The sequence below is a fragment of the Podarcis muralis genome, chromosome 9 (genome assembly GCF_964188315.1).
Source record: "Podarcis muralis chromosome 9, rPodMur119.hap1.1, whole genome shotgun sequence".
NCBI lineage: Eukaryota > Metazoa > Chordata > Lepidosauria > Squamata > Lacertidae > Podarcis > Podarcis muralis.
In genome coordinates, this window is record NC_135663.1 from 21,186,938 (window position 1) to 21,199,530 (window position 12,593).

Here is a 12,593-nt window from a genome sequence, read left to right on the forward strand (position 1 = left end):
TTTCTAGACTCTGAAAGGATATCATGGACCAAGCAACTTTCTGAGGTGAGCCTGTTTCCTCACTCCACCGATCCGAAAGGTGGAGATTTGGAGGAGCATCTCCTCCCCCAATGATAAGCCCGGACACTGAGGTCCACCTCCGAGGGCCTTCTAAGAGAATCCTGGGAGTTGTAGTTTACTCTCCACAGAACTCTTAGTTAGCATCCTTAGCAAACTACAGTGCTTGGTATTCTTTGGGGGAAAGCCACGTGCCTTAAATGTATGGTGTGGTCTGGATGTGACCCAAGTCTCTTTACTGATCAACCTCTGCCAGTCATCATGAAGGGTCATCAGTAGATGTTGCACCCTCCATTGGTGAGCCTGCTTTGAGCAGGTGGTTGGGGTAGATAGAGACCTTCTCACTCCATGCTTGTGCCCTGTAAATATGTTTGTTGCTTTCTAGTGGCACTGGTTGTTATGATGGATGCATCTGGCACCCTCACTTTTCTCTTTCCAAGGAATAACCTCTCAGATAAACTGTGCCTTTGGGATGGAGGCCAACAAATCTCCTGCTGCTAGAAAGCCGTGTGTCAGTACAGATTGAATTTTGGTTGGTATTTGAAGCACGATGTACTTAAATGATCAGGCCTCAAGCTAGCCCAGTGAAATTTCACCCTCGATCGGAAGTACTTAGCAAATGTACAGACGGGTACCTGTATTAGTCTGCTCCAGCAAAAAGAGTTCTGCAGGGCATTAACGACTAGCAAATTTGTTGTGGCATGAACTTTTTGTGGCTTATCAGAATGCTGTCAGTTCTGATTTCTCTGTCCAGTTCAAAGATTTCACCTCTGTAGTGGGAAATGCCTCCTAAACTGAGTTACTTCATATTATTACTGCATATTATTTGTTTCCATTTCTTTTAGAAATGAAAATTTAAAAAATCACAAATTATATAGTTACAGAACTGGGCGAGGGTTAGTCTGGATGTCATTTTTGGGGTGCCCTCCAAGCCTGTAGTTTTATATATGCAAGGTAGAGGAAAAAAAGATTGCTGGAATGGTCAAATCAGTCCAGTCTTTTTGTTACGTCGGTCCAAGTCTGTTAAGTATCTCTTTGCATGACTAAAGAGTACAGATGACTGGTTGCCGCAGAAACTATGAGATGAAGAAGCCTCCAGAAGGTCGGCTGAGGGGCAAGGCAGGCTTTCCCCTTCTCTTCCAGCTGGGGATGATGTCAGGAGAACAATAGACCTGGGGCCAGCCTAGTCTTGGACTAGGCTGGGACAATGGCGTAGGAAGGGGGTGTGGTGGGTGTGGGCTGCCACGGGTGTCATCACTGAGGGGAGTGACAAACGTGGCCATAGCTAGGGGGTGGTGAGGAAGGTCCCCGCCAGAGGCGCCATCATGAGCGGCCCAAGTTTGCTCTCCTGTTCGTAGAGCGCTCTCGCTTTTCACTGTGGCGGCAGGCTCCTCCATTTCCATCTCCCTCTGTCTTTCTCTCCAGCGGCGTCTGGATGCCTTGAGCTGATAAGGAAGCCAAGAAGCTGAGGCAGGAGCAGGAGCAGCGTGGCGGCAGGAGAGCATGTGCCTGTTCCATTCGCCAGGTGCATGTCGCTTCTTCACTCTCCTAAGAGTAAAAGTTTCCCTGGTCTCAGTTTGGGTGTTGTTGGGTCTCCTGGCTTTGCCCAAGGAAAGGGGGGGGGAGGGAAGAAAAGTGTCCCGTTTCCTCTCCCCACCACCTCTCTGACTTCCCCAGGACCAATAACAAGTTGCTCTGAGGTACAGTAGCAGCAGGAAGGGACTGTGAAGGAGGAGGAGGGAAGAGCCATCGTGTTCTCATCATGTCAGACTAACCTGATCTCGTTTTTTGACAGAATTACAAGCCTGGTAGATGAAGGGAACGCAGTGGATGTAGTCTACCTTGATTTCAGCAAGGCATTTGACAAGGTGCCCCATGATATTCTTGTAAAGAAGCTGGTAAAATGCGGTCTTGACTATGCTACCACTCAGTGGATTTGTAACTGGCTGACTGACCGAACCCAAAGGGTGCTCATCAATGGTTCCTCTTCATCCTGGAGAAGAGTGACTAGTGGGGTGCCACAGGGTTCTGTCTTGGGCCCGGTCTTATTCAACATCTTTATCAACGACTTGGATGATGGACTCAAGGGCATCCTGATCAAATTTGCAGATGACACCAAACTGGGAGGGGTGGCTAACACCCCAGAGGACAGGATCACACTTCAAAACGACCTTGACAGATTAGAGAACTGGGCCAAAACAAACAAGATGAATTTTAACAGGGAGAAATGTAAAGTATTGCACTTGGGCAAAAAAAATGAGAGGCACAAATACAAGATGGGTGACACCTGGCTTGAGAGCAGTACATGTGAAAAGGATCTAGGAGTCTTGGTTGACCACAAACTTGACATGAGCCAACAGTGTGACGCGGCAGCTAAAAAAGCTAATGCAATTCTGGGCCTCATCAATAGGAGTATAGCATCTAGATCAAGGGAAGTAATAGTGCCACTGTATTCTGCTCTGGTCAGACCTCACCTGGAGTACTGTGTCCAGTTCTGGGCACCACAGTTCAAGAAGGACACTGACAAACTGGAACGTGTCCAGAGGAGGGCAACCAAAATGGTCAAAGGCCTGGAAATGATGCCTTATGAGGAACGGCTAAGGGAGCTGGGCATGTTTAGCCTGGAGAAGAGGAGGTTAAGGGGTGATATGATAGCCATGTTCAAATATATAAAAGGATGTCACATAGAGGAGGGAGAAAGGCTGTTTTCTGCTGCTCCAGAGAAGCGGACACGGAGCAATGGATCCAAACTACAAGAAAGAAGATTCCACCTAAACATTAGGAAGAACTTCCTGACAGTAAGAGCTGTTCGACAGTGGAATTTGCTGCCAAGGAGTGTGGTGGAGTCTCCTTCTTTGGAGGTCTTTAAGCAGAGGCTTGACAACCATATGTCAGGAGTGCTCTGATGGTGTTTCCTGCTTGGCAGGGGGTTGGACTCGATGGCCCTTGTGGTCTCTTCCAACTCTATGATTCTATGATTCTATGATTCTATGATTCTATGATTCTATTCTCAGATGGGGGACAGCCTCCCCCATCCTTCTCCCCAACCAGTGGAAGGACCAGACTCAAATTCCTCGCCTCTTGACCCCTCAGCAAACCTTTATCCCCCCCCCTTCTCTCTTACCCCGCTTCCCTTCTCTTTCTTCCCCTGACAAAGTTTTTTTGGGGTGAGAGACTTTTCCTCACGCACATGTTTTCGTGTTGGTGTTGCTGAGAGAGGAAAGGGGGGTAGTTCTGTGAGGAAGGAGAGAGAAGGAAGGAAGGAAGGAAGGAAGGAAGGAAGGAAGGAAGGAAGGAAGGAAGGAAGGAAGGAAGGGCTGGTGCTGCCAGGAGGACTTCCAGAGCGGGGTGGGTGGGGTGGCCTTGACTAGGGGGTGCAATCTGGACAGTTCTGCCAGGGGCGCAAGATCACCTAGCTACGGCTCTGGTGACAAAATGGCAAAACATGTGTTTTTACAACAAATTTTTTTTTGGGGGGGGGCTCACGACACTTTTTTTGGAAAAAATAATATTATTTAAAACAAGTTTAATAACTTCATCAACAATTAATTAACCTCAACAAGTCAACATAATACGTATTGAAACTTTTTAGTTCAGTCAACAAACGCAACAAAACACGGCTGAACTCGACGCTGTGTAGTGGAGAGCGTATGGATAAGAAAAGGGAGGGGGTGTTTCTGTCCGCCAATTCGCTGAAGTCTGTCTCTGCAATTTATACTCGAGCCAGACGTAAACAACCAGTGATTCATCATCACTCAACCCGCAACCAATTCTATCCGCTGCCGTGCCTGTCAGTCACCCCATGTCATTCTGTTGAGTTAGTTGTGCATTATTACTGAAGCTTATAAGTGCCGTGCTAAGTTTATTTTTGTTACATTTTTTAGTTCATTGATTCATTGTGATCATCCTCTTCTCTATGATATTGAGCTTGGTAAGTGACGTAAATGTTATGATATATGCTATTTGTTTGTATTTGTATGTTAAGCCAAAGCTGCAAAATAGCGAAATGAAGTAAAAAAATTCATTCATAAGGAATTCCCATCATGAAAAAAAGGGTTTAAGTGCTTATGCTCACCATGTTAAGTAAATAAACCAGAAAATAACACAACTGTAAGTATCTTATGTTCTCTTCTTTTAATAATTTCAATGTGGAGGAGGGTGACAAGAAATTTTCCACACTGGGTACCACCTTACCTTGCTACACCACTGGGCTAGGAAGAGCTACTAATCTGGACTTGCTCTCTGTACTGAATCCAAAACTATGGCTTTGGAGATCCCCTGGAAACCTAATGGGGAACAAGCGCTGTCAGTGTGTTAATGCTGTGAGTAGTTTCATCTTATGTTCAGCATGCATTTATGTGTAAATAAAATCATAAATCACGATGACACCACCATCTCCGGAGACCTGCATTCCAAGGACCTTCATTCCAAACCAGAGGTATTTGTTGGTGCCCCTGAAATTTCTTACCACTTGGAGATTGGAACATCCAATACACAAAATTTGACTGGTGGATCAGACCTGCTTTACCATGCTGCCTAAAAGAGGATAACGCTGGCAGACTTCAAAATACATCATCTTTTATGAGTTCACTTTCGTGCTCTGTTTGTTGGTTTGTCTATCACAGGACATTTGCAGGCAGCAATCTGACATCACAAGCAGAATTAAATCACATAAAATAAACAGAAACAAACAAACAAAACCCATACAAACACCCTGAAAAGTCTAGAAATGCGTGATGGAATTGGGTTGTTTTAAACTGCAGGCTGCTTGTGACTTGGTGGTGGGTTAGGTCTGACTCTGTTTAAGACAGGTGTTTGTGTGTGTCTACTCCAGACCATCAGTATTTTGCAGGAGAGATCCAAGCACAAATTGGAAATTTTTATTCTGAAAGTGTGGCCCAGTTTGAGAACCTCTGCTGTAAGGAAATCAGTAACAAGAGTGGTGCCCACCAGAGCTATAGGTCACAAGAGGATAAAAACTGAGCTCAAAAGCAGAAGAGAAAGCCAAAGCAGAAAGCCAAGATGAAGTGTGGGCAGCAGTCTAAGAGACAGTGCGTGTTTACCTAACATTGTGGCATCAACTGGTTTAAACAGCGCCAATCTAGGCCAGCCTCTCTAATAGGAGACTGTAAGCTAATGAGGCCTCATCTTGGCAGACAGAAACTTTATGGCTTGTTCCTCATTCCTTTTAAGAAAGTTAAAGTGCTAATTTAGAAGTGAAAGATGAAGCTACCTCAGGGAACACAAATTCCAAGTTGGCAGGGAGGAATGTGCCACTTTCATTTACTAGAGTCGTTCTTACCTGCTGTGCCACTTTAGTTTGTTGTTTGAGCTGTTTGATCCTCATGTGGTGTGCCTGGTTGCTGAATCAGCATGCCTGGCACACCCCAAATTTTCTCAGTCTAGAAGCATCCCTACTGGCTATTTTGGTCTCACCAAAAAAGAGCCTCACAAAAAAGTCAATTTCCTTGAATTACTGCATTTTCATCCCATTGTTCTTCCATGGTTTCATCCTGGCACTCTTAAGCTCGTCTCTTTTTATCCTCAAAACAACCCTGCAAGGTAGACTAGGTGGGAAGATTATGGCTTGTCTGAGGCTATCCACATGGTCTTTAAGGCTGTGCATAGATTTAAATCTTGGTTTTCCCTGATCCAAGCCTAGCGCTCTAGGCTAGAGATAGCCAAAGTTGTGTCCTCCAGATGTTATTGGACTATAATTTCCATCAGCTCCATCAAACATGGCCAATGATCAGGGATGATGGAAGCTGCAGCTCAACATCCAGATGTCATGAACTGGCAGGGTGATGGGAAGGATGAAGAGAGATGACCCAGCAAGAGATGTCACCAGAACTAGGATACACTGGGGCAAGCAGGGGATGGAGAAAGAAATACATGGTGACAGAGTATGGTGAGGGGATGGGGGCAATGCACAGGAACCAGAGCAGCAGAAGGACCCATCATTGGAGGGGCCCCTGTCTCCATGAACATGGTGGGCACTGAGGTGTAGAGAGCAGTGGCAAGGGCACTCTAGGAGGCTGAGGCAGGCAGGGGCCCACAACCCAGCTCCTTAGTTGGCCAGGTGGGACTCGCTAACTCTGGGAGAGGGGTTTGATTCCTCAACTGGAGTAGGCTTGCAGCAGGTGAGGGCCACATGCCTCATCAAGCCCAGGTGCTGCAGTCAACATGCAAAGTACAAAAGGGAAGCAGAGCTCAGGTGCTGGGTCTGCTCAACTGCTGATGTTGATGAACTTTGGCTTGGGTGCTCCTGGACCTCTATGGGACTGTGCTTTGGGTTTGACTCTGGACTGTATCCTGACTGCTAGACTTCAGATTTGGCTATTTGGATTGACCCTGAACTGCATTTCCTGACTTTTGGACTTGTGTGGATTTGTCCTCGGACTTTGAACTTTGGCATGGTGACTTGCTGCCAGGCAGGTCAGGGGTTCAGGGCACGGGAGGGCATCTCATTGGCCAACCTGGCTCCAGACAGTTCTCCACAATAGTGCAAAAGAAACCCTTAAGAAAGCTTCAAGCTGCTTTGCTCCCAGGGTGACATCCAAGTTGCAGAACCCTGGGAACATCGGAATATGGTCTGAGTAGAGCGCTGAGTGAGACAGGGTGTATGTTGACACCATCAGGCAATTACTTCACTGTGTGCACATATTATGATGTCAAACAAACAAACAAAATCCAGGCTGACATTTTACCTTCCAGGACTCTTCAATAGAAGACATCTGAAGGCAGCCCTGTTTAGGGAAGCTTTTTAATGTTTAATAGGTTATTGTATTTTAGTGTTTTGTTGGAAACCACCCAGAGTGACTGGGGAAACCCATCCAGATGGGCGGGCTATAAATAAATTATTATTATTATTATTATTATTATTATTATTATTATTATTAGCAAAATCATACATGCAGGGAGGCACAAATGGCTATGCAAAGCGGCAAATGTTCTCTTTCACACATGCATGTGCACACGCACAATCTTGGAGACAAATACTTGCTCAGGCAATGCTAGTTCCGTATATACACATTCCCAGCATTGTAGTGAGTGATGACAGCAGGAGAGGCGGAACAGCCCGGGCGGCATTCTCCGCCTGAACTGGAGAGGCAAGGGAGGGCACTTTGGTGTAAGCAGGGAGGGACTCATTTTTCACTTCCTCATTCACTCCAAGCAGCAGCAGAAGCAGCAGCAGAAACCTCTTGCTTGCATGCTTGCTTGCGTTGTAGAGAGTTCCTGTTGTCCACAGAAGGGAGGCAGAAGCCGAAGCAAAAGGATGCCCATTTGTTTCCTGCCTCCCACCTCTTTCTTCCTCTGGCCAGTGGTACCCTGAAGAGGAGCCGCAACAGGTGCTACGGATGGGCATAGCCGAGATGGAAGAAAGGAGGATGAGCTACCAGCAGGATCAGCGCCGCAACTTGGGGCACAGTGATGTAGAAGAGGAGCTTCAGAATCTAGGGTGAGAACAAGTAGCTGTGCGTAATTCAAGCAGACAGAGGAACCCTCCATTCCCAGGGAAGCTCTGAGAAGGCTGAGAAAGCCTGCTGACATTATCAAGCTGATGTTATGACACCAGAGGTACCTTTCCTGCTGCCCTTGTCTGCTTTATTTCTTTAGTGCTAGCTCACATGATAACGCCGTGCAATAGGCTAGGCGGACAGGAACAGTTGTATTGCAAGCTGACACTCCTGTTTGCTTCCCTCCCCGCTTTTGGAAGTAAACAGGGCAGGTGTGTTTCTGTGCTGGGAGTTGAAGCTCTGAGCCTTGAATTTAAAAATGCATGAGTCTCTCGGCTTCACTCACCTCACAGAGTGTTTGTTGTGGGGGAGGAAGGGAAAGGAGATTGTTAGCCGCTTTGAGACTCCTTAAGGGGAGTGATAAAGCGGGATATCAAGTCCAAACTCTTCCTCCTCCTTCTTAATTGCGGGGCCATGGGTTCGAGCCCCATGTTGGGCTAAAGATTCCTGCATTGCAGGGGGTTGGACTAGATGTCCCCGAGGTCCCTTCCAACTCTACAGTTCTATGAAAGGGCAAGGGATGAGAGAAAAAGTTCAGTTAGGGATACTTATTTACGTGAAACTCCTTCAAGAACCATCTTTTGCAGTGCAGGTTCCTGTGCATTCACCCTCAAAAGAAGTCCTTCAATTGTTCTTTAAATGAAATAATGCTGTGTCACTGGTTATCAGCAATATTGCAGCATTATCCAACAGGATAAGACTCCTAGAATCCCATACTGCTTTCCCTCAGTGACAAAATATTCAGTCAGCCGGTTTAATTGTGTATTCAGCCTACAGACCAATTATATATAGTATTCAGAGCTAAGCACACATGCTTCAGATAACATGACGAAACATTCTCGTTTGATGCTGCGAGAATGCAGTTTCTCTACAAGAGATGTGCTACTTGATGAGAAAACTTTTGGATCCCCTTCAACAGCTGAGTAACAACCACTGTTACCTATCTCCAGTCCATAGTTTGGGTTTCTGCTCTCCAGTCTCCCATGTGAATACTTATCTCCCATGAACACAGAGAGCAACTTTGTGCCATTTCCGGCTATTGGTCCATTTTCAGAAATATTGTGTACTCTGTCAGCAGGTCTCCAGGGTTTTTCATATTGCTGACTACCTGATTTATTTATTTTAACCAGAAATGTTAAGATCGAATCTAGAACCTTCTGTTTACAAAGCATGTAGTCTACCATCAAGCTATAGTCTATCCCCATGGTTGGCCATAACCACTGTTAATGTTACATTTGCATCTAGGATAACTATGGTTTGAGCTAACCAGGACTGCCTACAGCAATTGTTTTCAAACCCACCTGAAATTCTATTTTCAAGGTATAGATAGGAGGCTATTGGCTTTAACCATGGTTTGCCTGATAGAGACAGAACACTAAACTATGGTTCTAGATAACTATGGAAGAGAAAGGGAAATCTGAGCACAAGAGCAGGGTAGGATGTGGTGTGAGGGTATAGGAATTTGTGGCACACTCCTGATCTCCAAACCATGGTAGGGAGACGTGGACTGTCATTTTGAATTAAGTCATTCCTGTGTGACTGTAAATCACCCCCCCAATGTTCTGCAGCCTCTAAATACCCTTCATACCAATTGCTGAGGGGCAACAGTGAGGGATAATAATTGTCCTGATTGTGGTCTTGTCATAGGACTAGCTCAGGAGTCAGCAAGGTTTATCTTCCCTAGGCCGGATCGGTCCCACGGAGATCCCTCTGTGGGCCAGACTGTGCGCCTGCATGAGCACACCTGCCCATGATTTTGGGCGTCTGTGCATGCACAGATGCAATTTCCGGCGCTGTGGAAGTGAGTCTCTGCGCCGCACCAGTTTAGCACAGCACGCGAGCAGGTGGCTCAGTTTGGGGGTGGCTCATTGGCCGGTCAAACGACCTCCGCGGGCCGCTTCTGGCCCATGGGTCTTAGGTTGCTGACCCCTGGACTAGCTAGACCTTTGTTCCGATTCAGCAGCTGGGCTCTTCTTGTGTTTGCCTGGATAAATAAACCCCTAAAGAAGTGTAGCACTAACAGCTAAAGCCACACAAACAGTATCCCTAAAGGTGCAGTGTGTATGTGTGTTCTTCACCATCAGATCTACTTCCCTTGTGCTGATGTCCAGAGTCTTAAGTAAGTTACATTTGCCATGTAGCCAGCCGGAAAAATGTACAGGAGAGACATTGTGCCTTGTAAAACTAAAATATAGTTCTCACTGAGATGCTAAACTGTCTCAGACATTAAGGTTTCTCTCTCTCTCTCTCTCTCTCTCTCTCTCTCTCTCTCTCTCTCTCTCCCCCATAAATGAGCATGTGATTATGTGATTTCTTGTGAAAAGAGAAAGGGAATGAAAGTCTGTGGGTCAGAAGTTCCTAAGATTCAGCAGTTATTCATGACACTCTTGGTTTTCTTTGAGGGCAGGGGGCAGAGTCTGACGTTGGTTTTCCATGTTGAAAAACGCAATGTGGTTTCTCACTGTACTGTATTTTCAGTTGTACTGTACAGTATACATAAAAGGACACAGAGGGAGCTTCCTGGAGACCTCATTCATCCTGATCTGTTTGCAAGGAGGTTAGGCGACTTAATGAGATTAGGCTATTTAATAAGCATTCACCCTGATTTATTTGTGAGGTTTGATGTTGTGTCAAAACAAGTGTTATCTCCCGCTTTCTAGTGCATTTCCCCATCCCTTCTCGCAAAAGGTCTGAGCTTTCGGGGAAGCAGATTTGTTGCACAAGATCTCCAGATCGTCTAAGACTGTGCAACCTGAACTAGTTGGTTTGTGATTGAATCCCACCTGTTAATACCAACAGTCTGGAAGCGCCCAGAATTTATAAGCCACAGACTATGTTTTATCTGAATAGCGGAACTGGTTAGAGCATGGTGCTGATAATGCCAAGGTTGCACGTTCAATCTCCATATGGGACAGCTGCATCTTCCTGGATTGTAGAGGGTTGGACTAGATGATCCTCAGGGTCCCTTCCAACTCTACAATTCTATGATCTCACTGCAACCCTGCTTCAACTAATGGCAGACTGGCTTTATTACACAGGGGGAAGAAATTGCTCTCTCTTTTTTTGGAGGAACAAAGTTAACAAGGAGATACTATGGGAATGTGGAGTTGTAAAAGCCAGAGCGAAATAAAGGCTGTATTTAAGTGATCTTAGGAATGAAGAGGGAGTTACTATATAATTAGGCATTTATGAGTCTGGGCACTTGTGTCTTTTGTATGAGCTAAGAGAGCATTTTATTTATGCTTTTATTTCTCATATATTTATTCCAGCCTTCAAAGAAGGATTGAACATGTTTGTGTGGGGAAAGCTTTTAAGGAGATGTCATGTACACAAGCAAATAATGGTAATGTAATTAAACATCACAGGTATTTGCTTGTGTAAAGCCACCGGTCGTAGTTGTCTTGGAGCACTTGTAAGTAATTTGGAAAACAGAAATTTCTCATAAAAGGCAATAGAAACAGAAGTCTTAGGACACCTTAATGACTAAAGGGACTTGGGCTCTAATCCACAGACATTTACACAACAATAAATCCATCAGTCTTGAAGGTGTCTTCACACAGAATTCTTTGTGAGAGTGTTCACCTCTGGTGGTATGCGTACCATCTTCAGAGTGTTAACTTAAATGGTTCATAGAAAAAAGTATCTTTAAACAGCTCACAAGCTGTTAAGAGGATTTCATGCATTCAATGTAAGGAATCTCAGGATAAAGATTAGGGCTCAATCAAGACCAGGGCTTTTTTCTAGGTGGATTGCGTTATCACCAATTATTGCTGCTGTAAGCAGTTACTGTGCTTAGCTTTGCATAGAAATGTCCCAGGCTGTATTTTTTTTGGACTTCTGGCCTCACTGTTTAGACTTCTTTTATATCCACGGGTGCATGGCACAATTGCTTTTGGACACAAATGTTCATTAGTTTGCTAAGCTGAATTGAAAGTGGCTATTCTGTTGTTTCTAAAATGAGGAAATCTTTAAAATCTTCTTAGAAACTGCAGTGACATCATCTTGGCCTCAGTGACTTTTCTGTAGAGCAGCAAGTATCTCCCGATAATGCTTTAACTGAGGGTTGATCTCTACAGCTGCTTTTGGACTGAACTTCCCATCTATGCCGACTTCTGTTTCTTTTTGGTCAGTGGGTAGAAATGGCAGAACTGACCAAATGAGGAAACACTAAACATATTGCGCTCCAAGTTGGGTACAAGATTTCTGCATTGCAGGAGATTGGACTAGATGGCCCTCGTGGTCCCTTCCAACCCTACAATTCTATGAAACTTTGCTGACAATCATCTTCCTGGTCTCAGCAATTTTCCTGTGAAGTAGAAAATTGAAACAGTAAGAGCTGTTTGACAGTGGAATTTGCTGCCAAGGAGTGTGGTGGAGTCTCCGTCTTTGGAGGTCTTTAAGCAGAGGCTTGACAACCATATGTCAGGAGTGCTCTGATGGTGTTTCCTGCTTGGCAGGGTGTTGGACTCGATGGCCCTTGTGGTCTCTTCCAACTCTATGATTCTATGATTCTAGAAGATAGCCATTTGGGGCTTAATATTCCATCTATGGTTATATTTTGTTAATTTTGTCTGTTGAATTGACCATCCATCACAGATTAAGATTCTGGCTTTTAAAAATATTGTCCACTAAATCAACAACTAGAATCATACCAGACAAGCGCTCACATGCTAGCCTTGCCACCCCATCATTCATTAACTGATGTATGTATAGAACACTTTTGACTGCAATTTACATCATAAAATATACTTCAAGACCCCTGCTGTCCTCTCTTCTTAGGGTCTTATATCTTTAAACCACACGTTGGTTAGGCAGCCCTTCAAAGAGAGGACACCTTCAAATGAGGTATTTTCCTCTGTAATGTAGAATACATGGTCACCTTAACAGTAATGCACAATGTGAGACTAGCATGCAGGGGTGAAAATGGGCACATTTGACTGGAAATCGTGTGTGTGTGTGTGTGTGTTTATATACACATGCATACGTTGCCAGGAAAGGTCATGAGTAAAATATATCTAA

The 12,593-nt window shown here is 45.0% G+C and overlaps 1 protein-coding gene across 2 annotated transcripts in view; it reads left to right on the forward strand.

The window, feature by feature from the left end:
* The first annotated feature begins 7,206 nt into the window (after window positions 1-7,206).
* Window positions 7,207-12,593, forward strand: part of DAPP1 (dual adaptor of phosphotyrosine and 3-phosphoinositides 1) — a 32,129-nt gene continuing 26,742 nt past the window's right edge. The window contains exon 1 of one of the 2 annotated variants that reach the window (XM_028743382.2): window positions 7,207-7,516. In XM_028743382.2, coding sequence (XP_028599215.1) covers window positions 7,416-7,516 — 101 coding nt within the window. In that variant the 5' untranslated portion in view covers window positions 7,207-7,415. Of the gene's footprint in view, window positions 7,636-12,593 lie in introns of both variants that reach the window. The other variant, XM_077933873.1, reaches the window with a different exon arrangement.